The sequence below is a fragment of the Sinocyclocheilus rhinocerous genome, unplaced genomic scaffold, assembly GCF_001515625.1.
Source record: "Sinocyclocheilus rhinocerous isolate Xijiao unplaced genomic scaffold, SAMN03320098_v1.1 scaffold1348, whole genome shotgun sequence".
Classification (NCBI taxonomy): Eukaryota; Metazoa; Chordata; class Actinopteri; order Cypriniformes; family Cyprinidae; genus Sinocyclocheilus; species Sinocyclocheilus rhinocerous.
Window position 1 is genome coordinate 215,068 of NW_015648618.1, and position 25,833 is coordinate 240,900.

Genomic DNA, 25,833 nt, shown 5'->3' on the forward strand with positions numbered 1-25,833 from the left:
TCTCCTCCCTGGACTCTGTCTGCCGGCCCCCTCCCGGGTGTCCGTCCTCCTCCTGAGCCTCCTCCCTAGTTCCCACCCATTCCCCTCCCCATGTTTCTACGGTGCGAGGACACACCTTCCGAAAGGGGGGAGTAATGTCACGCCCCTGGACTGTTTGTTGTGCTCTGTGACCCAGTTTCTTCCCCATGTGTTCTGCTTCCCAGTTAATTAGTCATTCAGTACACCTGTGTTTGTTAATTATCCCTTGCATTTAAGTTCGAGTCTGTGCTGTCTGTCCTTGTCTGAGATTATACGTCAACCCTGGTGCTTCATGTGCTCCTGTCTGCCCTGTGTATTTCCTTGGATGTTTGGATTAAAAGACTATTGTTTCGTGTATCCCTGGTCTCCTCGTTCCTCGCTCCATGCCTTAAGGGAAGTGTGACAACTGTGTCCTGTGTTTGTATGCCCTTCTGTCTTTTTTACATTAAAGTACTCAACTTTATACATGTGTAAATAATTCATAAAGAGCTTCTTTTAAAATAACAAAGATGAAAGAAAAGTTCTGGGAATATCTTTGTAAAATTAAAATTATTTAAGCTTAGGACAAAAGTAGTTGATACCCACAGGACAGAACTCGATATGCATAATGATGTATAAGAAAAACTCTTTGTGTGTGTGTGTAGTTTCATCGCCCATCAGCTCTGTAATCTTCATTTTGACTGCTGTGTTTGTGGCCGTGATTTTCGTCATCTTGTACAACACCCTTCCATCCTTACACAGGTAAAACCCACAATACATTTACATTTATGCTTTTATGCATCCATCCAAAATTTCAGACATTGAAATCAATATATACATTTAATCAGTTTATACATTCCCTGGAAATCAGTCTTATCTCATTACACTGGTATTGCTACAGGAACGGTCGTTCATATTTGGCTGGTTTTATTTGTGTTTGTTTATTCATGTGTGTAATTCTATAATAGAAGGATCAAGTTGTGGAAGGGATCAATTCCATCGCCCATAAAGAGCAAAGTGCTGGAGGGGATGATGAAGGTGAGCCTTTAACTGATCTTGGAACAGTAAATGTTTAAGGTGAATCTGGAGTTTGATGCACAATATAATTAATATAGTGTTTTCAATTTGTTTTTATTTCAATGTTTTTGTCAAATTTTTTATTTTTTTATTTTATTTTTTTTTACTTCGCTTTATTTAATTTCAGTGTTTCTGGTACACAACAGCTAAAAGGATGGCATGTATGCCTTTTTTTATAAGTTTTATAACTAGTAATCCACTCCAAATTACACCTGGTTATATGTATTACATAATTGTTTTTTCTATCGTTCTCTCTTTCAGAAGTCTCCAAGCGGATGGCCAAATCTCCAGAGTGAGAAAGAGTCAACCTCCATCTGTGTACTACTGGCTGCAGACAATGTCAGTCTCTGCAAAAGCAGGTAAGCTATGAATCAAATTATAACATTTTGCAGTAAAAATATTAATTGTCTCCATGAATATCAATATTTTAAATTAGTTTTTATTTTTAGTTTTTCAGTTTTAATTTTAGTTTTAGACATCCTGATGTCTTTTTGTTTAAATTTTTTTTGTTTTTATATTCTGAAGCTTTACTTTATTTACTGTAAATACTTCTTTATATGTTTAAATTATTTTATTTCAGTTTTAGATTTAGTAATTTCAGTACTTCAACTTATTTCAGCTAATTGCCAAGTTTTTTTTACACTATTTATATTTTATTAAATTATATTTTATTATTCTTATTTATATTTCAGCACTATTACTGAAAAACGTTTAATAGTTTTAGTTTTAGTTAATAATAGCAATACTCTCTAAAAAGGAAATGAAACATTTCGCCTAATGCCACCAGTGCCTCTTTCCTTTTCAAACCCTCAAACTTCTTGTAAGTCACATTATGGAAGTGGGTTCAGGTTCATGTTTGTGTATCTTAAATCTCTGTCTGACTATGTTTTTCTTTAACACTTCACTTTGTTACAGTGTCTCTTGGGAGCCGTGTTTGTCACACAGTGAAGATGCTGTTAAAATGGCACGGTCAGGTGGATCAAACCACTTGCACGCCTATGTGAGTGAAGGCATGTGCAAGGACAAATCAGGCATGAACTTCAGCGGACCTTATATTCTGTGTTGCGAGGAACCCTGCACCCAGGTCAAATTTCCTGACGCCTCTATAGACCGAGATCACACATGCGTGTCGGGAAAGTCTGAGAATTTTGCTTCGGTAAATGGAGGTTACGTTGTAACTCCTCCCAGCGCCATGCCAGCAACTCAAAACCCCGTCCCCGGTGACAGCCCGACCAATAACCCTTCAAACGAACCCCCTGCGTACACCCCCGGCCCAGATGAGGGTTGTATGGTCCTCCCTCATCCATCCGGATACTTCACAATGCCATGTGTCGTCACGGCCTAGTCAGAACTGAGAGGATATGTGAAGATTGCACATTCTGGAACATAATGACCAAGGACTCAATAACTGTTAGTTTGGTGCTTTAAAAAAAGAAAAAACATGAAGGGCCTACATGCTCAAAGAAGGAGCCAGAAATGGAAGACCAGAGCTAAGCACAATTAGTGGAGCACAGTGAATGTAATTCAAATCTTTGCTTTATACAAACTGTCACTTTATGAGCAATGTCTAGTGACAGATGAATGTTTCGCATGCTCATAATGAAAGGGGGTGAAAGACTCATTGGAGCTTCAGTAGGACTTTGAGTTGAAGCTGTTGTACTGTGAAAGTCTCACCAACAGATGGCAGTGTTGCTTTAAATGAATGTAAGAAAAGTCTAATTGTTTTCTCATTTCCTCAGTGCAAACCGTGGAGAGCAAGCAACGCATTAGTCGAACGTGACACAGTGCCTCACATACCCACAGCAGGGAATGTCTTCTTTTTCTTCTTCATAAGCTTTTGCAGTTAATTCAGCTTGACAAACACTGGCAGCCTCATTCACTAACTGTGTACGCAGGTATTTGTGCGCAAAATCTGCTTTTCACGCAGAAATCACGTTCCATCAGTAAGGTTCCATAACTGACTGAATGTACAAGCACATTGATTTATTAGTGAATGGGGCGCCTTTTGTATATAAGCAGTGCTGTTTTAGATTTTTGCAAACTTTATACTTTTTAAAACATTTAAAATGAACGTTTTTTTAAAAATCTCTCTATAACTTACATTGTGTTAAAATATTGCGAATGTTGCTATGTGTCATCGAAAACATTAAAACTATCTATGTGCTGAGCTAAAGACAGTTTCAGGTTGGTCATGAGCAGGCCCAAACAAACAAAAAAAAGTGTTTGTTTTCTTAAGCTGTGATTGCAAACTATCTGTACACAAGCACATAAAGATTTAGCTAAAGCTCGAGTGCCTTCTTGTACTCTTCTTCCACACATGTAATTTTAGTGTTTGTTTATGTGTGTTTATCTCCGTCTCTCTCAGTGTCTCACATGTGTGTTTTTTGGCATGCTGGAGTTTATGGTGTATGTCTGTATCATCGGTTTCACACGGAGCAGATGTGATTTATCGCAGCCTAATCTACTCCACTCAGCACCTCATGTTGGGCTTGTGTGTGTGTGTGTGTGTGTGTGTGTGTGTGTGAGACAGTGTGTGTGAATATGTTTTAATTACACCAACATGAGTCACTAAAGAGTTTCTAACAGTTAATTTCATATTTTCTCCCCACCAATATGGCCTTGACCGTGACGACAGAATGCACAGTTATTGTTTTTCCACAAACAATCCTGTTAAATTCTGATCGTGCTCCTGAAAGCAGATACATTCCACACAAAGGCTTTAAGATCTATTGTTCAAGAACAAATGAGAAGAGCACAACCAAGACAGACAGAGATACAGAGACATGAAGGGAGAGGTGGAGTTCTTGTTGCTTTGTTGTAAATAAACAGGAAAGCCTTCAAGGTGTTTGGAAACTATGGCGATATGAGACCATTATGCAATCGCGGGGTCTCCATAGGAGTACTGCAATAATACAGCTTCAAATACCTTCACTGGTTTATAAAAGCTTCCTGAAATACAAAACAATCAGTTTCAGGCCTGGAGGATGTTAAAGTAAAATAAGAAAGAAAAAAAAAACATCAAAACAGTCAATATTATTCTTTGCAAATACTATTTTTCATGTTTTTAAATGATAATAAAGTCATCAATACTATGAAATAACAGATAGAAGCATGGGAATTCATTATAAAAACAAAAATGACTAAATTGTCTTAAAAATTGTCGGAAGTTCTTACCAAATTGAATTCTTAAGCCAATACATTCTGGTCAGATCATACAGATGTTATTTATTCATACAAATATTAAATTATCAACACAAGAATTCTTGTTATAGGCATTCTTATATTACACTTGCCATAAAGCATGGAGACTATCTTGTAAATATATATATTTTTTAAATTCATATGGTTTTACGTACAGTAGACCTCAACACTTAACACACAATCCTTATATCGACAGTGGCAGTCAGCAAAAGAACAGCAAATAATAAAGGCTGATGTCGTTATGGCAAATGTAACATTTTGTCTTTTCTAAACAGCAATTAATTTCTTGATATATTTTTCCCCTTTTGGAAAATTTCATTCGTGACTATAGAATTTGACAAAACTATGACAACTTACACTGAGAGCCTTGGATACATAAAAGCACCAAAGCGGTCCACTAAATGCACTAGACTTCCACATGAGGGTGAGAACAAAATAGCACATGCTTTGCAGCATAAATAGCCAATCAGACCTATTTACAGTTATGCGATCTGTATATCACACAGAAGTTGATGCAGAACTTTCATTTCCTGTTCGCAAAAAATTTTTTGAGACTACTGCTGCATTGTGAGTGTCTGTGCGTGTGTGCTCTCACGTCGTCATGACAGCCACATCTGACATCATCAATACAAACCTGTCCAATAGCTTGGGAGAAGTGACGAGGTCAAAGGTCATGATGAAGTTAAACTGTTCTGGTAAGTATTTAGTTGAAGGGACAAAAGCGAGTCACATTTAACATATAAAAAACACTGAATATGATTTTATCCAAAGCAACAACTTGGGATCCTACCTCAGACACCAAGAGGAAAATATTGCCTCTCTGTTTGTAATCCTAACACACTCTCATACATAATCAACAGGCCAATTGTCCCACAGCTTTCTATAAAAACAACATTTTAGGCTAATCTGTTTAGCTCAGTAATCCTGCCTTTTGAGCTGACCTCTGACCTTTTGTGATCTGCTCATGGAAGACCCATTCACTAGTGAACCAGTGAGTCAGAACGAAACTCTCTCATCCAAAAGTCCCTGAATTCTCATTTAAATGATCATTATGTGTATTAAAAAAAAGACTACACTTCTAGTGAGTAGTGAGAGAAACTTGGCAGGTTGTTAAATAAAGAAGTTTCAGTTTATCTTATAACTATAATGCTTCCTCCGAGTCATTTCCACGTTTCCCAAGGCTTGCTGACTTAAGTCCCTAAAATGAACAGACATTCAGCATTTGGATGAAGAGAAATATTAACAAATGAAAATTCAGTATTAATATTCTAATCAAAGTTTATTTATTAAATCGATCAACAGGCTCCCAGAACATCAAAAGGGTAAAACATGTATTATTTTAGCTGTAGAAAGGTTGTGACAATTTATGTCTTCAATATGACAGATGTCAAAGGTTTTTTAATCATATTTTATAACATTGCAGAAATGTTATGAGATGTTTAGCATGGCTTATTACATAGTTTTTATTTATTTATTTATTTATTTTCATGGTATTTTCTAGGGTTCCCTCTTTTTTATTCTAGTTAAACTATAGGTCTCCCACACTTTATTTATTTATTTTTTTTCAAAATATTTCTTACAGAAGGCTTAAAGCCTAAAAACAATGCTAGGCAAATGCTGCAGTTTTGTGTGGATTTAAATACATTCCAGTTTATTTTAAGGCTACTCTAAGAAAACCTACCAGGTCTTTTTGCAACATTTCCAGGTCACTTTATATTATAAATGGGTTATAATGAAGACATATTTGCAGTTCGATTCAATTCACATATTTGGATAGCACTTTTCACAATACATATTTTTTTCAAAGCAGCTTTGTAGAAAATGCATGTTTCCGATGTTACAGTAAAGAAGCCAGAAGTGACTGAGTCAAGATGAACTAACTAACAATAGTAACAAATGTGAGTTGCAAATAACATTTGTTGTAAAACTTTGTACTGCAATATACACTATACTTGCAATGTAACACCGTGACAATGTTTGTGCTTGCTGATCACACAATACCTGAATCATAAGTGATGGACGGCAGAATGTCAGTTGAGATGCACATCAGGGTAACAGCTGTACAATCTGTTAGTTAGATCAATCTGTTAGCTGTACAAAAACCGTCAGTCTCGGAAGGTCTGTGGCAGGAGGTTATTTGAGGCTCAGTGTCACACAAATATGCACAGAGATAAACATACAATACACACACTCTTTCTCTCTCTCTCTCACACACACACACACACACACACACATCTGCGGTAGAATGCACATGTTCACACACCCAAACCATGCACAAGCTCACACACAATAGATCAGATCTTTATCTGTACCAGCAGCACACACAGCGTCTTCCTGTTATCTTATTTAAGGCCTTGTGGAGTGTGCTCATGCGTTTGTGTATGAAACTATTTGTACAAGCTTGATTAAACGGTTTGAGCTGTGTCTGACTGTGCAGGTCTAGCATTTAGATGTCTTTCATCCACATTCTCTGAACCCAGTTTAAACAGGTGATCATTTAAAGCATCAGGTTTGCTTTTTCCACACTAAAGAGTTTGTCTGCACTGAAAAACAGGATATTTTCTGAGATTTGTTCCAGTTCTCACCTCTAATTTAGAGTCCAATTCATGTTTTTAATCTTTGTCATCCTTCTCCAAAATGCACCATGTGACTCTACTCTATATTTCAAGTCTTATGAAACCATATGAAATTTAAAAATAATATGTTATATAATATAATTATAGATTTACATTTTGTACTGTATGAATTTTGATACAAGTTTTGCTTCACACACTTGTTTTCACAACCTTTTCTGAACTGTTAGCATGATTTTCCTTTCCTTTTAGCATGATCAATTCCTTTCATCAATCCTTTGAATTTCACACACATTTTTAACATCAACAGGTCTGGGCAGCGCATGACACTATCCAGAACATGGCCTTACTGCCATTGAAAAGTGCTGTGGGTTTGTGGACAACCTGTGTGCATCTGTTTATGTGTGTTATGCTAGCAGGCGAATGTATGCTAAATCATGAAGAGGGAGGGTGCAGACTCTTCTCTCTGCTAGCATCCGTGAGATTTATCTGCTCTTAGTGCTTTAACTCTTGCAAACATGGACGCTGAGTGCCTGTACATCATGCTTTTGCAGCAATAATACTAACAAACTTTATAGCACCTTCACTTAAGTGTGCTTGGAGGAAAATGAGTGCACTAGCAGAGAGGAATATGTCTTCTCATCCTCTGTCCTAGGGGTATCTTTCAGTACGTGACCTTTTATGGTTGCCAAATATTAGAGTGGTTTTTATTTGCAAATATCTTTGCTTTGGCTTCAGTAATAATTGCTAGAGTATTAATGAAGCACATAATATTTCAGTGATTGTTTTGCTCTTTCAGAGAAAATGCATCTTGCTTTTGAAGTAATAAAAATGTATGAATGAAATCGTAGGAAATGGATTAAATAATTTATCATTTCCATGGTAACATTGGTTGCCTAAGCAGTAGAAGTAAAACACAAATGACTTTAAAAAGTGCAAAAGAAAAAAAAAAGACAAAGTAGATGCCCTGAACTGTAAGGAAAAAAATTGTGGAAAAACTGAAGAACACACAAGTTTGCGGATATTTCCTTTAACCCAAAAACACAAAGTAATGTAATACGTAATTCAAAATACAGACAAAACCCTTGTGAAAAATCAATATGGAAAATGTCTTAATGTTAACAAAGTATATTGGGCCCTATTTTACAGATTTTCTTTCTTACATACTGTATGGGATGGAAATAAAATCCATGTAGAATATCATACTGGCAACAAAAGAGCGAGAGAAAAAAAGTGTTGTTATTGTTAACTAACTCAAACTAACTAATAGTTAGTTTTCACACACAAAATAAACTTCTAAAAATCGTTTTTTGGTCATTTAAAAAATAAAGCTGATGTTAAAAAAAAAAAGAAAATTATGGAAAAAATGGAAATTAGAAATGTTGCCTTGGCAACTAACTAAATTAAATAAAAATAAATAAACAAAAAGTGTAAGTACTAAAACTAAAACTGAGAAAAAAATCAAAGATAATTTTAATAAAATTATTAAAACCTAAACTAAAATGAAAATATGAAAATAAAAGTTAATTAAAAATATGAAATACTATAATAATAGATAACGAAAACTAAAATAACACTGAATTTCAGTGTTTAAAAAAGACAATCAGGTCATTTTCATCATCTTCTGGACATTAGATACTTCTAGAATATGTACATTTTGTGTAAAAGGCTAAAATGAGTGCCAAAAATGCAGATATACGTGCATGTAAATAGCACTATCAGTGGTTTCAATTCAAGTAAAAGTACATAAACGTTTAAAATACTGAGTGAGGTACTTAAAATAACTGTAAAGCTGCAACTTAGAGTGAAGTTTATTCCAGGATTGAGTTGAATCTCCATACATCAAAATGTCAAGCTCATCTAAGGTCATGCTGTACAATGCCAGCACTGAACTGATCCACTTTACCGACTCTCACTGTCTCTCTCCTCCCACAATAATGCAGGGCTGCATAATTAATTGCATTAATTCAGCACATAAATTCCAGTTATCAAGGGAGCGAGTCAGATATGAAGTGAGGGAGTGCGTCTATCTGTCCGGGTGGGCCGCAGCAGAGCAGAGCACCCTCTCAACCATTCTCACACAGACCAAACAAAAACACTTGCGAAACGAAAATTTTTTGCACAAAACTCAGATCGCGCGCGTGCAAAATGCACTTTTGTGCGCTCAAAATATGATCTTTCGCGCGCAGAATTGTGGCAGAAGTGTAAGCCCATACACGATAGGCCTTTTTTTGTCATTGCATAAATGTTGGTCAAGCACGATATACTGCAATAAACATTGATGGATTATTTATCATAGCTGGAGGTCAAAGTTCGAAAAAAATCAATCTTGTTGTTTTTAAAACAGACCTTCAGAGATTCACGGTCTGGTTCCAGAAAATTCAGCTGAAGAGTGTAGATCTGTCAGTGCCCTTGAGAAAGAGCCTCTTGGCCGCTTTATGCTCAGTGAACAGGGGAATTTCAATCAGGATCCTTTAGTCCAGGAACATATTTGTCACCTTCCCAAAAAACAAATACAAACAACACGACTCCCTAGAGTAACAACGCAATAAACTTTCCTCCCATTTCAGGCACACCAAAGACCTCCGACTGCCAGTGGAACTTCATGTGGTGATAGGGAACAAATGGACTTCTGGGACGTCCCACTTTAGCATTTGCAGGGCCATGGGACTAAACCAGGGTCGGTACGATTTTTTAATAGTTTTGAAAGTAGTCTCTTATGCTGACCAAGGCTGCATTTATTTGATCAAACAAACAGTAACAAGAGTAATATTGTGAAATATTACAATTTCAGATAACTGTTTTCTATTTTAATATATTTTAAGAGGTAATTTATTTCTGTGATGCAAAGCTGAATTTTCAGCAACATTACTCCAGTCTTCAGTGTCACCTGATCTTTCAGAAATCCTTTTAAAATGCTGATTTGCTGCCCATGAAACATTTCTTATTATTATCAATGTTGAAAACAGTAATATTTTTGTGGAAACTGTGATACTTTTTTTTGAATAGAACATTTAAAATAGCAGCATTTATTTGAAAGACATATTTTGTGATGTGACATATAGATGACTGTACTGTCCATTTGATCAATTTGCTGGTACCTTTCTGAATATTATTAATAAATAAAAAAGTACTGACCCCAAACTTTTGAACGGTAGTGTAATTGTGTAAAATGTGCTGAACTGGGATCAGAAACCTCAAATCGTGAACAGGCCAAAATCAAACTGAAAAACTGTGGGCAGATACTGCAAGTGTAGAAGTTATGTTTTCTGGGCAAATAGATTTAGGAATAAGCTAGTTTTAATCAGGATGGCAGTGAAAAGGAGGAAAAACAAACCATTATTAATGCACTGGGTTGAAAACAAGTGTTTATGTAGCTCATCTGCATGGTGCTAGCAACCCAAGTTCAAGGGTTTGATTCCCAGAAAACACACTGTATGTCGCTTTGAATTAAAGTGTCTGCCAAATGACAAAGACTGTGGTAGCACAACAAATGAAGTTTATGTGAATATCTGAATAGGTTTGCATTTAAGGAATAGTTCACCCAAAAATGAAAACTTGCTGAAAGTGTACTCACCTTCTGGATCAAGATGTAGAAGAATTGTTTTCTTCATCAGAACTGATTTGAAGAAATTTCGCATTACATCACTTGCTCACCAATGGATCCTCTGCAGTGAATGGGTGCCGTCAGAATGAGAGTCCAAACAGCTGATAAAAACATCCCAATAATCCACAAATAATCCATATGACTCCAGTCCATCAGTTTGTCTTGTGAAGTGAAAAGCTGTGTGTTTGTAAGAAACAAATCCAGAAAAGTACACAGTTTACAAGCAAAAAATAGTGCTAAACAAATGTTGTTGGATTTTGATGCGAGTGAATAACAGGGGATAGACTTTTTCACTGGAGGAAGCGTTATTATGGATTATGGACTCGTATTTTAGTTAAAAACGTCTTAATGATGGATTTTTTTCTTATAAAAACGCAGCTTTTCACTTCACAAGACATTCATTGATGGACAGGAGTCATGTGGATTATTGTGATGTTTCTATCAGCTGTTTGGTCTCTCATTCTGACGGCACCCATTCACTGCAGAGGATCCATTGGTGAGCAAGTGATGTAATGTTAAATTTCTCCAAATCTGTTCTGATGAAGAAACAAACTCATCTACATCTTGGATGGCCTGAGGATTCAGCAAATTTCTATTTTTTGGGTGAGCAACATTAAATCTAAAATTGCACACAAAAAAGATGATGAATTACACCTTAATAGTTAGTGTTTAAATTTTATTCTATGTATAAAATAGAGTGCAAATTCTGCACAATCTGCAACATTTTGTAAAGATCCAAAACAGACCATCTGTACATGAACATATTAAAAATAATCCACATTTTGGTCTTCTGGTAAATGTTTTGTAAGACTATGATGAAACACCGGCCCTGCTGTGAACAGAACAGATTTACAAAAGAATAAATAATATTAATGAATAAACTTACTGCTTTGTGTTATAATGTAGCACCTTTACACACATAGAGGTATGAGGAATTAATTGAGACAGAAACGCATTCCCTTGCTTTATCCTGTGTGAATTTCCAGTGTTAAGAATCGCTTAAATAATAACAAATGATACTGAAAACAACTTATAGCAAAGGTACTTTGTGTTTTTGACTGGTAATATATTAAAATACAAAGTTGTTCAAGCGTTCTCTGTGTTTGTAAAAACATATAGTTTGAAATATGACGTAAAATAACATGTTTTGATCGCATCCCTGGAGATAGTGTGCTTTTCAAAAGATTTCTTTTTCATAATACTGGATCAGGGGAAAAAATTAATTTATAAATTGGTTCATTGGTTCTCAAAATTCAAGCCTCAATTTCACAACAAATGGCAAATGGCAACCACTTTTTTGGGTGATTCAGAATAATAGGTGAGATGCTGCACAGGAGCAACTACCAGTTTGACTCTTAAGGTGAGTGATCATAGGAAATCTTTTCGAGCCATTCTTTTCCACGTTTTGCTAGTTCTGTGCTCTTACTCGCTTTCTCTGTCCAGGGTTCAAATGGTGTTTCATGCTTCTGATGTTCTGAACTTCCAGATTTACATGATTCCCAAGTCCCACATATGAACCTAGAAGAGAGTCTCAAACAATCCTCCATGCAAACATCTTCTGTGTCAGAATTGTCTTTTTCCTCATGACTTTGAGCAGAGAATGAGATTAGAAGTTTGTGAGAGGTGAGAATGGCCTGGCTGCAAGTGTTTTTTTGAAAAGTGATTAGTGCCATATCTCTTAATGTCCCTGGACACACTGCTACATAAATAAGAACTCATATGGGAGAGATTGCATTCATCTGCTTATCTGTGAGAGAATGATAGAAATAGACATAGTCAGCACATTCCATGTAATATTGTTACCATTATTAGTTTTACTGTATATTAAAGTTATAGTTTACTCAAAAGGAAAGTTTTCTTAAAATCTACTCACCCTCAGGCCATCCAAGATGTAGATGAGTTTGTTTGTTCATCAGAGCAGATTTGGAGAAATTTAGCATTGCATCACTTGCTCACCAATGGATCCTCTGAAGTGAATGGGTGCTGTCAGAATGAGAGTCCAAACAGCTGATAAAAGCATCACAATAATCCACAAGTAATCCACACTGCTCTAGTCCATCAATGAATGTCTTGTGAAGCGAAAATCGAATAATAAACAAATTGTTTGAAAGTGTTTAAAATAAACAAATTCATAATTCATACACTTTAAAATTAAACTGTCATTTCCAGCCAAAATACCAGTCCACCATCCATACTAATGCTTCCTCCAGTGGAAAAAGTCCATCCCCTGTTGTCTTCTCACATCAAAATCCATCGACCAACGGTGCTTGATCTCTGCATATTTCTCTCTTGATTCAGACAAGATGACTTCTCACTTCAGAAAACAATATTATGGATAGAGGGCTTGTATTTTAGCTGAAAGCAATGGTTTGAAGTTAAAAACGTCTTAATGATAAATTTGTTTATTTCAAACACACAGCTTTTTGATTTACAAGACATTAATTGATGGACTGGAGTTGTGTGGATTACTTGTGGATTATTCTGTCATTCTGATGGCACCCATTCACTGCAGAGGATTTATTAGTGAGCAAGTGATGTAAATTACTCCAAATCCAAAAATTGTTTCCCATGAAGAAATAAACTTCTCTACATCTTGGATAGCCTGAGGGTGAGTACATTTTCAGCAAATGTAAATTTTTGGCTGAACTATTCTTTTAAATGTGGTATTTCATTTTAATATCTGAGCAGCTTACCTGTGTATGTTTGTATTACATGAGCAGGGCTCTCATGGCAGACTTGCTGATGCGATTGCGCTGTTTTCTCCTCCTTTTCGGGGGGTGAGGAGGTGGTCTGGGGGGTTTGTGCGGAGGGAGATGTTGCACAGGAGATGTAGTTCCTGTTTGCAACAACAACAACAAAATCAACTTTTAATCAAGCTATTCTGATCTTGCAGTGTTGTGCGGTATTGTTGTGCTGTGTTGAATCCAATCACATTAGCCTTATTATTCGGCACAATAATAAGTAATGCATTTTCATATAATGCTGTCAATACTGCACAGCACAAGTTTATGTAGGCGTATGCATGTGTTACTTCCTCTATCTGGTGTGTCTGGTAGTATTTATTCAAAGTCAGCTGAGATATTCATAGAAATTGGTTCACAGAATCAAACTGAACATGGTCCAAATATGCCCCAGTGTGCTTGTTCTTAAACACCACTTACATCAAGTGGGCAATTACGACAGACAAAAGCACAGCATAGAATGAGCACAGAAGAATTTCCCTCTGACCTGTTCATAGTGGAAGAGAGTAAATTTTTTATCTATCTATCTTCTATCCATCCATCCATCTATCTATCTGTATGTGTCTGTAATGCATCCTCACACCCACCCAGAACACCCTAGCAAATGCACAGTAACCACCCAGAATACTGCATAGCAAAACCCTAAAGTTTTGCCTAAGCTTTGTCTTGAACATTTTTTTTATCTACAGTACTTTGCATCTCACATACAAACCGCAGTCCAGTAAATTGTTTCTGTAGAACATCTGCCAAGTTAGATCTTTTTGTTTCTTGATTTGAGTTTGTATAAATGACAGAATTTTCATTTATGGGTGAACTGTGTCTTTAATGCAAGTTTTAAGCAAAGCTTACAGTGGCACAGAGCTGAGATGTTCATTTAGAAGGCCGCTGACATATAAGTCAAAATTCTGCTCTGAAGATCGTAATGAACAGCCAATCAAACTTACCTAACCAGCATTTTTTTGTTGTCTTTTACTCAAAAACATAAGTTGACATTACTTTAACAACACTGTATTCTGTCCAGCTGACTATGAATAAATCCTTCCAGACACTGACGATAAGCGATTGAATAGAAAAACCTCATATTATCTGTTTGAGTGTATTCTGTTATTTTACCTGTGCGTTGTGTGGTTGTATAAGTGTGTTGTTGTTTGTGATGGAGCTGCTGTATTTTCTCATACGGCTGTATATTCTTCTGTTGTACTTTGAGGTGATGTTTGTGTTTTTCTTCATCTAGGATTTTATGCATTAGCAGCAGCTCTTCCATTTCCTCCAACTTGGCCTTTTTGCCCATTTGTCTCTGCTCTCGCTCTTCCGTCTTCACCTCTACGTTCGTAGTCTCACCTTTCACATTCTGACCATTCTCCTCTACAGACAGAAACACATCTCCTGGATTCTGATTGGCTGTTCCTGTGGCCTTAGAGGTGACTTGGTCTGTCTGATTGGTTGTTTGCAATTGCTCGTTTTCTCGCGTTAGATTTGATTGGTGCATAAAAGTCTGATTGGTCAATTCCAGTGTACTCATGTTATAATCAGATGTCTGATTGGTTATACTTTGGTTAGCATTACTCTGCGATTCGAATTGCGTAACGTTGTGCAATGATAAATCAGTTTCTTCCTGCTTGGTATGATTTGGCAGAGGAGCCGTCGTTCCATGTGTTGCAGTGTCATTCATTTTACTGCGTCTCCTTCCATCCCCAGGGTGACGGTTATGACCTTTGCCCCCTCCATACTGCGTCTCGTTCAGACCCCAGCCGTCCCGGCCGAATCCTGATTCAGAGAACCTCTCTTTGGGCAGCCAGCTGTGGCTGAGCACGTCTTCCAGGCTTATCCTCTGGTTGTGTTTGAGTTGATCCCTGCGATGGAGCTCATCTTTGGGTCGAGGTTTCCCAGAGCGTTCCCGTCCTTCTTGTTTGTGGCCGGATGATTTCCGGCGCTGAGGGGGCCGAGGAGCCGGCTGACAGCGGCACTCTACGTGGTCCAGAACGGAGACGACAGCCTTATCATAGAGCGGCCGCTTGTTCACGTACTGTATCTTCATCACCTGAGGATGAAGAGGAGAGGAAAGTGAAAAATGGCTTGTTTGAATATACTGTAAGTACGCACTTGAAAAGAGAGTGTGTGTGTGTGTACCTGTAGGTATCGTGTGTGTGTAAGTACAGGCACACACTGCAGGCTCTTGGTGTTACAGCAGCCCGAGCACCTCTGCACCTCCACGCACGGAGGCCACAACAGGAAATTTGCATTGCTACGGTCCAACATGGAGCGTGTGACCTCGGTGACCTCGGTCCTGACCTTACAGATGGCTTGCTGAGCCGGCTGAGCGTCTGCAGACAAAGATACAGAAATACACACAGTTTGTTCATCAGAGCAGATTTGGAGAAATTTAGCATTGCATCACTTGCTCACCAATGGATCCTCTGAAGTGAATGGGTGCCGTCAGAATGAGAGTCCAAACAGCTGATAAAAGCATCACAATAATCCACAAGTAATCCACACTGCTCTAGTCCATCAATGAATGTCTTGTGAAGCGAAAATCTAATAATAAACAAATTGTTTGAAAGTGTTTAAAATAAACAAATTCATAATTCATACACTTTAAAATTAAACTGTCATTTCCAGCCAAAATACCAGTCCACCATCCATACTAATGCTTCCTCCAGTGGAAAAAGTCCATCCCCTGTTGTCTTCTCACATCAAAATCCATCGACCAACGGTGCTTGATCTCTGCATATTTCTCTCTTGATTCAGACAAGATGACTTCTCACTTCAGAAAACAATATTATGGATAGAGGGCTTGTATTTTAGCTGAAAGCAATGGTTTGAAGTTAAAAACGTCTTAATGATAAATTTGTTTATTTCAAACACACAGCTTTTTGATTTACAAGACATTAATTGATGGACTGGAGTTGTGTGGATTACTTGTGGATTATTCTGTCATTCTGATGGCACCCATTCACTGCAGAGGATTTATTAGTGAGCAAGTGATGTAAATTACTCCAAATCCAAAAATTGTTTCCCATGAAGAAATAAACTTCTCTACATCTTGGATAGCCTGAGGGTGAGTACATTTTCAGCAAATGTAAATTTTTGGCTGAACTATTCTTTTAAATGTGGTATTTCATTTTAATATCTGAGCAGCTTACCTGTGTATGTTTGTATTACATGAGCAGGGCTCTCATGGCAGACTTGCTGATGCGATTGCGCTGTTTTCTCCTCCTTTTCGGGGGATGAGGAGGTGGTCTGGGGGGTTTGTGCGGAGGGAGATGTTGCACAGGAGATGTAGTTCCTGTTTGCAACAACAACAACAAAATCAACTTTTAATCAAGCTATTCTGATCTTGCAGTGTTGTGCGGTATTGTTGTGCTGTGTTGAATCCAATCACATTAGCCTTATTATTCGGCACAATAATAAGTAATGCATTTTCATATAATGCTGTCAATACTGCACAGCACAAGTTTATGTAGGCGTATGCATGTGTTACTTCCTCTATCTGGTGTGTCTGGTAGTATTTATTCAAAGTCAGCTGAGATATTCATAGAAATTGGTTCACAGAATCAAACTGAACATGGTCCAAATATGCCCCAGTGTGCTTGTTCTTAAACACCACTTACATCAAGTGGGCAATTACGACAGACAAAAGCACAGCATAGAATGAGCACAGAAGAATTTCCCTCTGACCTGTTCATAGTGGAAGAGAGTAAATTTTTTATCTATCTATCTTCTATCCATCCATCCATCTATCTATCTGTATGTGTCTGTAATGCATCCTCACACCCACCCAGAACACCCTAGCAAATGCACAGTAACCACCCAGAATACTGCATAGCAAAACCCTAAAGTTTTGCCTAAGCTTTGTCTTGAACATTTTTTTTATCTACAGTACTTTGCATCTCACATACAAACCGCAGTCCAGTAAATTGTTTCTGTAGAACATCTGCCAAGTTAGATCTTTTTGTTTCTTGATTTGAGTTTGTATAAATGACAGAATTTTCATTTATGGGTGAACTGTGTCTTTAATGCAAGTTTTAAGCAAAGCTTACAGTGGCACAGAGCTGAGATGTTCATTTAGAAGGCCGCTGACATATAAGTCAAAATTCTGCTCTGAAGATCGTAATGAACAGCCAATCAAACTTACCTAACCAGCATTTTTTTGTTGTCTTTTACTCAAAAACATAAGTTGACATTACTTTAACAACACTGTATTCTGTCCAGCTGACTATGAATAAATCCTTCCAGACACTGACGATAAGCGATTGAATAGAAAAACCTCATATTATCTGTTTGAGTGTATTCTGTTATTTTACCTGTGCGTTGTGTGGTTGTATAAGTGTGTTGTTGTTTGTGATGGAGCTGCTGTATTTTCTCATACGGCTGTATATTCTTCTGTTGTACTTTGAGGTGATGTTTGTGTTTTTCTTCATCTAGGATTTTATGCATTAGCAGCAGCTCTTCCATTTCCTCCAACTTGGCCTTTTTGCCCATTTGTCTCTGCTCTCGCTCTTCCGTCTTCACCTCTACGTTCGTAGTCTCACCTTTCACATTCTGACCATTCTCCTCTACAGACAGAAACACATCTCCTGGATTCTGATTGGCTGTTCCTGTGGCCTTAGAGGTGACTTGGTCTGTCTGATTGGTTGTTTGCAATTGCTCGTTTTCTCGCGTTAGATTTGATTGGTGCATAAAAGTCTGATTGGTCAATTCCAGTGTACTCATGTTATAATCAGATGTCTGATTGGTTATACTTTGGTTAGCATTACTCTGCGATTCGAATTGCGTAACGTTGTGCAATGATAAATCAGTTTCTTCCTGCTTGGTATGATTTGGCAGAGGAGCCGTCGTTCCATGTGTTGCAGTGTCATTCATTTTACTGCGTCTCCTTCCATCCCCAGGGTGACGGTTATGACCTTTGCCCCCTCCATACTGCGTCTCGTTCAGACCCCAGCCGTCCCGGCCGAATCCTGATTCAGAGAACCTCTCTTTGGGCAGCCAGCTGTGGCTGAGCACGTCTTCCAGGCTTATCCTCTGGTTGTGTTTGAGTTGATCCCTGCGATGGAGCTCATCTTTGGGTCGAGGTTTCCCAGAGCGTTCCCGTCCTTCTTGTTTGTGGCCGGATGATTTCCGGCGCTGAGGGGGCCGAGGAGCCGGCTGACAGCGGCACTCTACGTGGTCCAGAACGGAGACGACAGCCTTATCATAGAGCGGCCGCTTGTTCACGTACTGTATCTTCATCACCTGAGGATGAAGAGGAGAGGAAAGTGAAAAATGGCTTGTTTGAATATACTGTAAGTACGCACTTGAAAAGAGAGTGTGTGTGTGTGTACCTGTAGGTATCGTGTGTGTGTAAGTACAGGCACACACTGCAGGCTCTTGGTGTTACAGCAGCCCGAGCACCTCTGCACCTCCACGCACGGAGGCCACAACAGGAAATTTGCATTGCTACGGTCCAACATGGAGCGTGTGACCTCGGTGACCTCGGTCCTGACCTTACAGATGGCTTGCTGAGCAGGCTGAGCGTCTGCAGACAAAGATGCAGAAATACACACAGAGGCACATGAACTGCATGCAAAACATACAGCAATTCGACTAACTTGATTTGTACAGGTGCTTGCTCATGCAAAATGCTTCTCCATTAGTTTAAGGTGTTGTGTGTGGTTGACATAGTGTTGCTAGGTGGTAGCTAATCATTTGGCTTCCCGTACAGCTCATGACTAAACAAAACTGGCTACATGATAATAACTAGGGGTTTTGTAATAATGTAGTATTGAGCATTATTTGAAAGCTGCAGTCATACACGCAATAAATCAATATAATTGTTCAAAAGAACTATGTAGTTCAAATAAAATAAAGTATGTTTTAGAATATATCAGAAAATAACTCATGTTAAAGCTGAAATTTGTCATTTCTGTGCCATTAGTCCATCAAGTAACCCCTTTTGAAAAACCCACGGAGAGACAGTATTTACAATTTTGCGGGGAATTAACCTACCTAATGTTGTATTAAGCATGGAAAGGAATTTGTTAAATACATATTTAACAAATAATGGTGACATAAAAGAGAATAAAACAGTATAGCAACAAGCAAGAAAAGAGAATAAGGACAAAGTAAGTGGGTCTAACCCAGAAGACTGCGTGGCAGACGGTTGCTGGTGTCGTTGTCATGGTGACTGTCTGGCTCAACCTCTGGAGAAGAAAATGACAGCAACGTTGAACCATCAGGTAGTGAAATAGTGGTGAAAATGCATGAAATGCAGACCCTTTTAGGAAATAGCAACTTGTTTCTGTTTTCCAGGGATGAAAGTAACAGTAGAAGAGGACTGGCACATCACACCACGCATCTTTCATAGCCTTACAAGTATTTTCAAAGGCTATAGATAAGAGTTTCTGCTACTATACATGCTTTAAATATAAATGAGGACAGCTTACATAGCTCAAGGTCAAAAAGCTGTTTCATAAAAAGTATTAAAGAGGCAATCTATATTAAGTACTGGGGTGCTGTAGCCCAGAGTCCTAATTAACATATTTATTAAAGAGTAATATTTGCCTCCAGGAATGTGAGAGGACTCAACTGAACTTTATCCAAAAAAAAAAAAAACACTTCATATTAGCGACAAACCTATAAAACACCAATGACATTTATTTGATAGCTACAGGTCACTACAGTGTCTAGAAAGTCACTAAACCCATAAATTTGGCCTAGAATAGAATATCAAATTATGTTTTTTATATAGGAATTTTATGTCATCACACTTCAAATATCTAGGGCACTTTTGTCACTTTTTGCAGCATTTTTTTGCCCTGAGCCCTGGCTCCATAAACGATGTGAAAGAAGAATGAATCATGCATGAGAGGTGCGTTTCTGTGAGATTTTACAGTGTTAATGATGTAAAGAGAGCTGATTTACCTATAGATTCAGAGAACAGCAAAAACTGCAAGTCCTGAATAGAAGACACAGATCCACCCTTCACCAACTCAACCACAGCAGCCGGAAGAGGGTCAGCCTGTAGAAAACACAATATATTAGAAATATTCAGTACCATGAAATGCATGTTCTCTTCAACATAGAATCCTGAAAAAAACTGTATCATGGTTTCTACAAATATATATGAAGCAGCACATCTGTTTTCAAAATTGCTAATGATAAGAAATGTTTCTTGAGCAGAAAATCAGTATATCAGAATGATTTCTGAAGGATCATGTGATACTGAAGACTGGAGTAATGATGCTGAAAATTCAGCTTTGCATCGCATGAATAAATTAACATATTTTCAAATAGAAAACAGTTATTTTAAATAGCAATAATATTTTAAAAATATTACTATTTTGAAATATAGTTTTTTCTATATTTTTGATCAAATAAATGCAGACTTGGTGAGAATAAAATATATATATATATATTTTTAAACATTAAAAACTTTAAACTTTTGAATAGTAACATATGCAAAAAAAAATAAAATAAAATGTACCATAAGTTAGTCAAGATTGCAAAAAATAAACCCAGACGCTGCCACAATGCATTATTTTGTCATGAAGATCTAATTACTTTTTGTTATCCTCCTTGATACATACAAAATAAATAAATGAACATGCAACATTGAATTAATAATTTAATAAAAATAAAATCTATCAAAAATTATACAAAAATGTCTTTAAAAATAAAAAATATAATAAATTACAATAAAATATTTAAGAATTATTTCATTATGATTTTAATCAGTTAAATTCAATAGCGGTCAATTGTACAGTTTAACACAACATTTGAGCTCAGAATTCTGAATGACCAATTAGAATAAAAAAATATAAATAAACTAATGTGTATGTGTTGTTGTGTGTTTGAGTGTGTGACAGTGAGATGCTGGTTTGTCTCAGGGTGTCAATGCAGGTCTTGGGGACACAATAGCCCTGTTCATACAGCATGTCCAGACAGGGGCCACTGACCCTCGTCTCCTCCGTCTCATCTGGCAGCATTTATGCAGGACACAGGAAAGAGGGCAGAGAGGAAGTGGGGGATGGAGAGATTGAGAAAAGGTGAGTTTGAGGAGAAGAAAGAGACAGATGGATGAGGGAGGCTGCCGGAAGGATGGAGTACTTCAGTAATCGGCGTGATAAGGGAAATCAGTCACATTACTGGCTGGTGATTCAGACGGTTTTGCATGAGCCGAACAAATGCAGGAATTCAAGCGTGCCAAAAGTTAAGAAACATCCTAAACTTGCCACACCTCTTGCGGTATGCACATAATCGAACAGAAATAATTCATGGTGAATCATTGGTGTATCTTAAACTCTTGGGAGCTTTGAGAAGCACACTGGTCTTGTTTTGTCCAAATGCATAAATCTTGTGAATCATCAGTTTTCCATTTTTAATTTCTCCATTACATTCTTAAACGCTCTATCATCCGGTTGTGCACGTATGGAAGAACTGCCAATACCACAGCAAGGTTTCAGTTCAGATCTATAGTGCAGCAGGATGTGTTTATATGCAGATAAACTTTGCTTGAACATTGATTAAATGTTGTCATGGTGATTTTTTTGATACTCAAATTATCACAGCACAGATGGATAGAATGAAAACATAAAATGTAAATTTGGGGTCGGTAAGATTTTGTATAATGTTTTTGAAAGAAAAGCCTATGCTTACTGAGGCTGCATTTATTTGATCAAAAATACAGAAACAACAGTAATATTAAATATAATTATTACTATTAATAATAATTGTTTTCTATAAAATTATATTTTATGAAATGTTTTCTTGTAATGACAAAGCTGGATTTTCAGCATCATTACTCCAGTCTTCAGTGTCACATGATCCTTCAGAAGTCATTCCAATTTGCTGATTCGCTGCTCAAGAAACATTCCTTACTAATATTAATATTGAAAACGGCTTAATATTTCTGTGATTTTTTTTTCTTGCTCAGAAAATTTTTGCTCAGCATTCATTTGAAACAAAACTTTTGTAACCATGTAAAAGTCTTTACTGTGAATTCTGATTAATTTGTTCTCAAATGTTTAAATGGCAGTGTATGCTTGGACATACACACTAACACACTCTAATTCACATGTATATGATTCATAAACATTTATAATATATCACACACACATTCCTTACTAATATTAATATTGAAAACGGCTTAATATTTCTGTGATTTTTTTTTCTTGCTCAGAAAATTTTTGCTCAGCATTCATTTGAAACAAAACTTTTGTAACCATGTAAAAGTCTTTACTGTGAATTTTTATTAATTTGTTCTCAAACGTTTAAATGGTAGCGTATGCTTGGACATACACACTAACACACTCTAATTCACATGCATGTATATGATAAACATTTATAATATATCACACACACGCACACACACTAAATTGTTTCATGGCTACCCAATGTAAATACATAGCATCACACTTATAAAAAAACAAAAAAAACAATACACATTCAGACACCAGATGGCATACATAAAGACCTCACAAGAATAGAATCAAAGGAAATTTGTATTGCTAAGGAGTTGCTGTTTCAAAGCTCAGGAGATTTAATGGAGCTTCATATATTTCTGATTTTGGTTTGCAGACTTTAGTTTGGTGATTTAGCAAATCTAAGCACAGGTTGAAACTTTATTGATATCTCTTCAGAAAGGAAAGACATATAAGATTAAAGGGTCCTTGTCTCAAGGGGAAAAAAGTGATAAACATTTAAAGTGGTCATATGATGCTGCTAAAAAGAACATTATTTTGTGTATTTGGTGTAATGTGTTTTTTGTTTTGAAAAACTAATTTCAGATTCTGGTTTTTCGTTATGATTGCTGGCTATGAGAAACATCTGAGATAGTAGATATTGAATTTGTCTCAACAAATTCTCTGCAAAAAAAATAAAATTAAAAAATGAATTCCAAGTATATATATATATATATATATATATCAGAATATCGCAAAAATGTGCAAATTAAGCTATACTGACACTTGCAGGTTGCCTCATCCAACATCCAAACAAACCAATGGGAGGGTGGTGTGTGCCTCGGTTGATCACCAGTGCTGAACCACACAACCCCTGAACCCTGCTCCTAATATCATCAGAGAGTGAAGGACATGCCCAGAGCATTCTGGGATTGTGGAGGAGTGGCGGAATGCACAGCCCATGTTGGGGAGTAATTATACATAATTACACATCTGCTGACAATGCTCTCACACACACACATGCCCATATCATCTACTAACATATGCAAATATGCACAATCATCAGTTTGTGTAGCTGCAAGAAGCAACATTGCATGTTTGTATGTTTTTCATTTTTAATCCGTAAATAAAAAACATATAATCAAGTGAATATGTCTTACTTGCCATTTTTTCACCATCCAAATCATACATCATAAACAGATGAAAAATTATGTTCTTACATGGGGAACTTCCAAAAAGTAGGCCTACACCTTAAAGCTGAGAGGGATCATAACCACAGCTTTTAAATGAGTTTTGATCTTGCATTTCCCTTCGAACAAGAATTACCTTTTAAACATTACAATTTAAACACATCCCGCATGTTTTCAATCAACTATACCAATTAAATCTCTTATGATATGTCCCCCTCTATGACTTCTAGGTTTTAGGGGGATGGGGGGTCACAGAAATGTCATATTTTGATTAGGTGCCTCATGCAACACAACTGTGGTGGTCAAAGGAAGGGCAAAAACATTAGAACCTGCAGCTCTCATGTGCTAAATGTGAACAATCCTAGTACACCAATCAGTTCCTGCAGCCTTTAGGCATTAGTTCACAGATTCATTTAAAAGATTCACCCTTCATATGATTGGGTGATTTATGATGATGTGGGGTGCCAATGGCTACACTCCAAGATTACAGCATAAATTAATGTGGCTTTAACAATATTCAAAGAACCTTGAAGCACTGGGAAGAATAATCCATCCTGTACATAAATACACAAGCAAATATGCTCACGAACATAAAAAAAAAAAACTGTGCCATTCCAAACCTATTGTTTCTTCCATGGAACACAAAATAAAATGTTTTATAGAATGTTAATGCAGTTCTTTTCCATACATCTGTCAAGCTACACAAGTCTTCATAAAAGTATTCTGAAGACATTCAGATTGAAATTTAAGTTATTCGCTACAAATATTAGCTTTTGAAAAAGATCTGAATGAAGCTCATTTGCCTTTTTGTTTAGATTTAAAATAAATCTGTGACACGTCAAGTCAGGTTTGTCGTCACTGATAACGTCTATTCCCATTGGTCAATGTGTCAAAATAGTTTGAATATGTAAAACAGAGATTGAAAATGAAGATTTTTAACATTCAGTTTAAAGCATGAAGGCAAACTTTGCCAAGCTTGACACCATTTATGCAATTTGTCATTGATTCTGGCATGTGCTGCTATAAAACCTAACTCGCCCGTTCAAAAAGGTGAAATTTAAAAATGTGATTTAAGAGCTACAGAATAGAGGAAGATTTTCTTAGGGGGGAAAAAAAAGACTTACATTTTGGCTTGTTTCTAAACAAATCTATCATATGGCTTCAGAAGAATATACCGCATGAGTATTGACCTCTTTTGCGTGCTTTTGTGGCTTGACAGATGAGGTCACTATCAACTTATTTATGGAGGAAACATTTTGGAGAATAAATAAATAACAGATTAATTATATTGTAGATATTATTCACTCTATAAAGCAATGATAATCCAATCAATTCTCAATGAAAAAGAATTAGCCTATACGAATGCAATAGGAACCAATTAGTCTAACTCTCCAAGACAGAAAGTTGAGATTCATTAACGTCGCTCTTACCTCCGCATTGCCAAACCGCAGACACGCCGCCGCAAGTACCGCGAGAAGAAGCGGGATCCGCGATCTCATCTTGCTGCCGTGCCGCTGCGGGGCTCCACGGGACAGCGCGCATTTAGAGAGACGCGCACCAGACGCTCAGCACTGGGCTCCGAGTCGCGAGCAAATATCGGGTTAATTAAGCAGCAGTTTGAGTCCCTCAGCGGCTCTGCAGGCTCGACATTCCTCTCAGTGCGCAAACATTCAAATTGCCCTCCACGGCAGAATGAGTCTCTCTTCTGAGGAGCAAGTGGCCCATTTGAAGTCCTTTGAAAGACAGTTTGCGGATTAAAGCGAAGAGGTTTGTTTCCAGGCGAAGCACCAAAATCCTCGGATTCCTCAGCTGGCGCTTATTTAATCATTCATTTACATGGTTCAGACCAATAAAGACGTCTCTTGATGTTAGCCTGTCTGAGAGAACGGTAATCTAAAATACCTGTTCAGGCATGGCAATAAAAAAAAAGTAATTCAGATTACATGAAGTGTCTTAAAAGTCAAACAGGAAAAAAATAATACAACATTTTAAAGAGTTCTTTTTAAAAAGTAAAGTGATGCGCGTGCGGTCCCTTTGTTTTGGTATAAACTCCTCACGTATTAACTCCACATCACCGTTGATAACGCATAAAAAAACTGTTATATATTAAAAAGCCTTTCCAATTTCAGATGGTCCATGTGTAGTACACGAGGGTCCCTTCGTCTAAGCATTGTCTGTAATAAAAGCGACATTAATGTAAGTTAGCCTAAATCTACCTCTTGGTCTTGTATTCTTATCAATGTGCAGCGCGTGCACGGCCCCGCGAGAGCCGTCTGTGCTGTGTTGATT

The 25,833-nt window shown here is 37.2% G+C and overlaps 2 protein-coding genes across 4 annotated transcripts; one reads left to right on the forward strand and one right to left on the reverse strand.

Annotated features, from left to right (window-relative positions):
• Window positions 1-514: 514 nt before the first annotated feature.
• Window positions 515-3,269, forward strand: LOC107710039 (uncharacterized). 2 transcript variants are annotated; one of them, XM_016514724.1, is made up of 4 exons: window positions 515-759; window positions 966-1,035; window positions 1,336-1,433; window positions 1,990-3,269. In XM_016514724.1, exons 1-4 carry the CDS (start codon window positions 626-628, stop codon window positions 2,417-2,419), a joined length of 732 nt encoding a protein of 243 aa, XP_016370210.1. In that variant the 5' UTR covers window positions 515-625; the 3' UTR covers window positions 2,420-3,269. The 2 variants fall into 2 exon arrangements, with proteins under 2 accessions (XP_016370210.1, XP_016370211.1); XM_016514725.1 differs by having other exon boundaries at window positions 2,020-3,269.
• Window positions 3,270-11,178: 7,909 nt separating this feature from the next.
• Window positions 11,179-25,833, reverse strand: pdgfbb (platelet-derived growth factor beta polypeptide b). 2 transcript variants are annotated; one of them, XM_016514746.1, is made up of 8 exons: window positions 25,761-25,833; window positions 24,975-25,446; window positions 20,097-20,193; window positions 19,313-19,375; window positions 18,518-18,711; window positions 17,501-18,428; window positions 16,340-16,482; window positions 11,179-12,202 (listed from the first exon to the last, which is right to left on the reverse strand). In XM_016514746.1, the coding sequence occupies exons 2-7, from the start codon at window positions 25,041-25,043 to the stop codon at window positions 16,355-16,357; spliced, it is 1,479 nt and encodes a 492-aa protein (XP_016370232.1). In that variant the 5' UTR covers window positions 25,044-25,446; window positions 25,761-25,833; the 3' UTR covers window positions 11,179-12,202; window positions 16,340-16,354. The 2 variants fall into 2 exon arrangements, with proteins under 2 accessions (XP_016370232.1, XP_016370233.1); XM_016514747.1 differs by lacking the exon at window positions 25,761-25,833 and having other exon boundaries at window positions 24,975-25,488.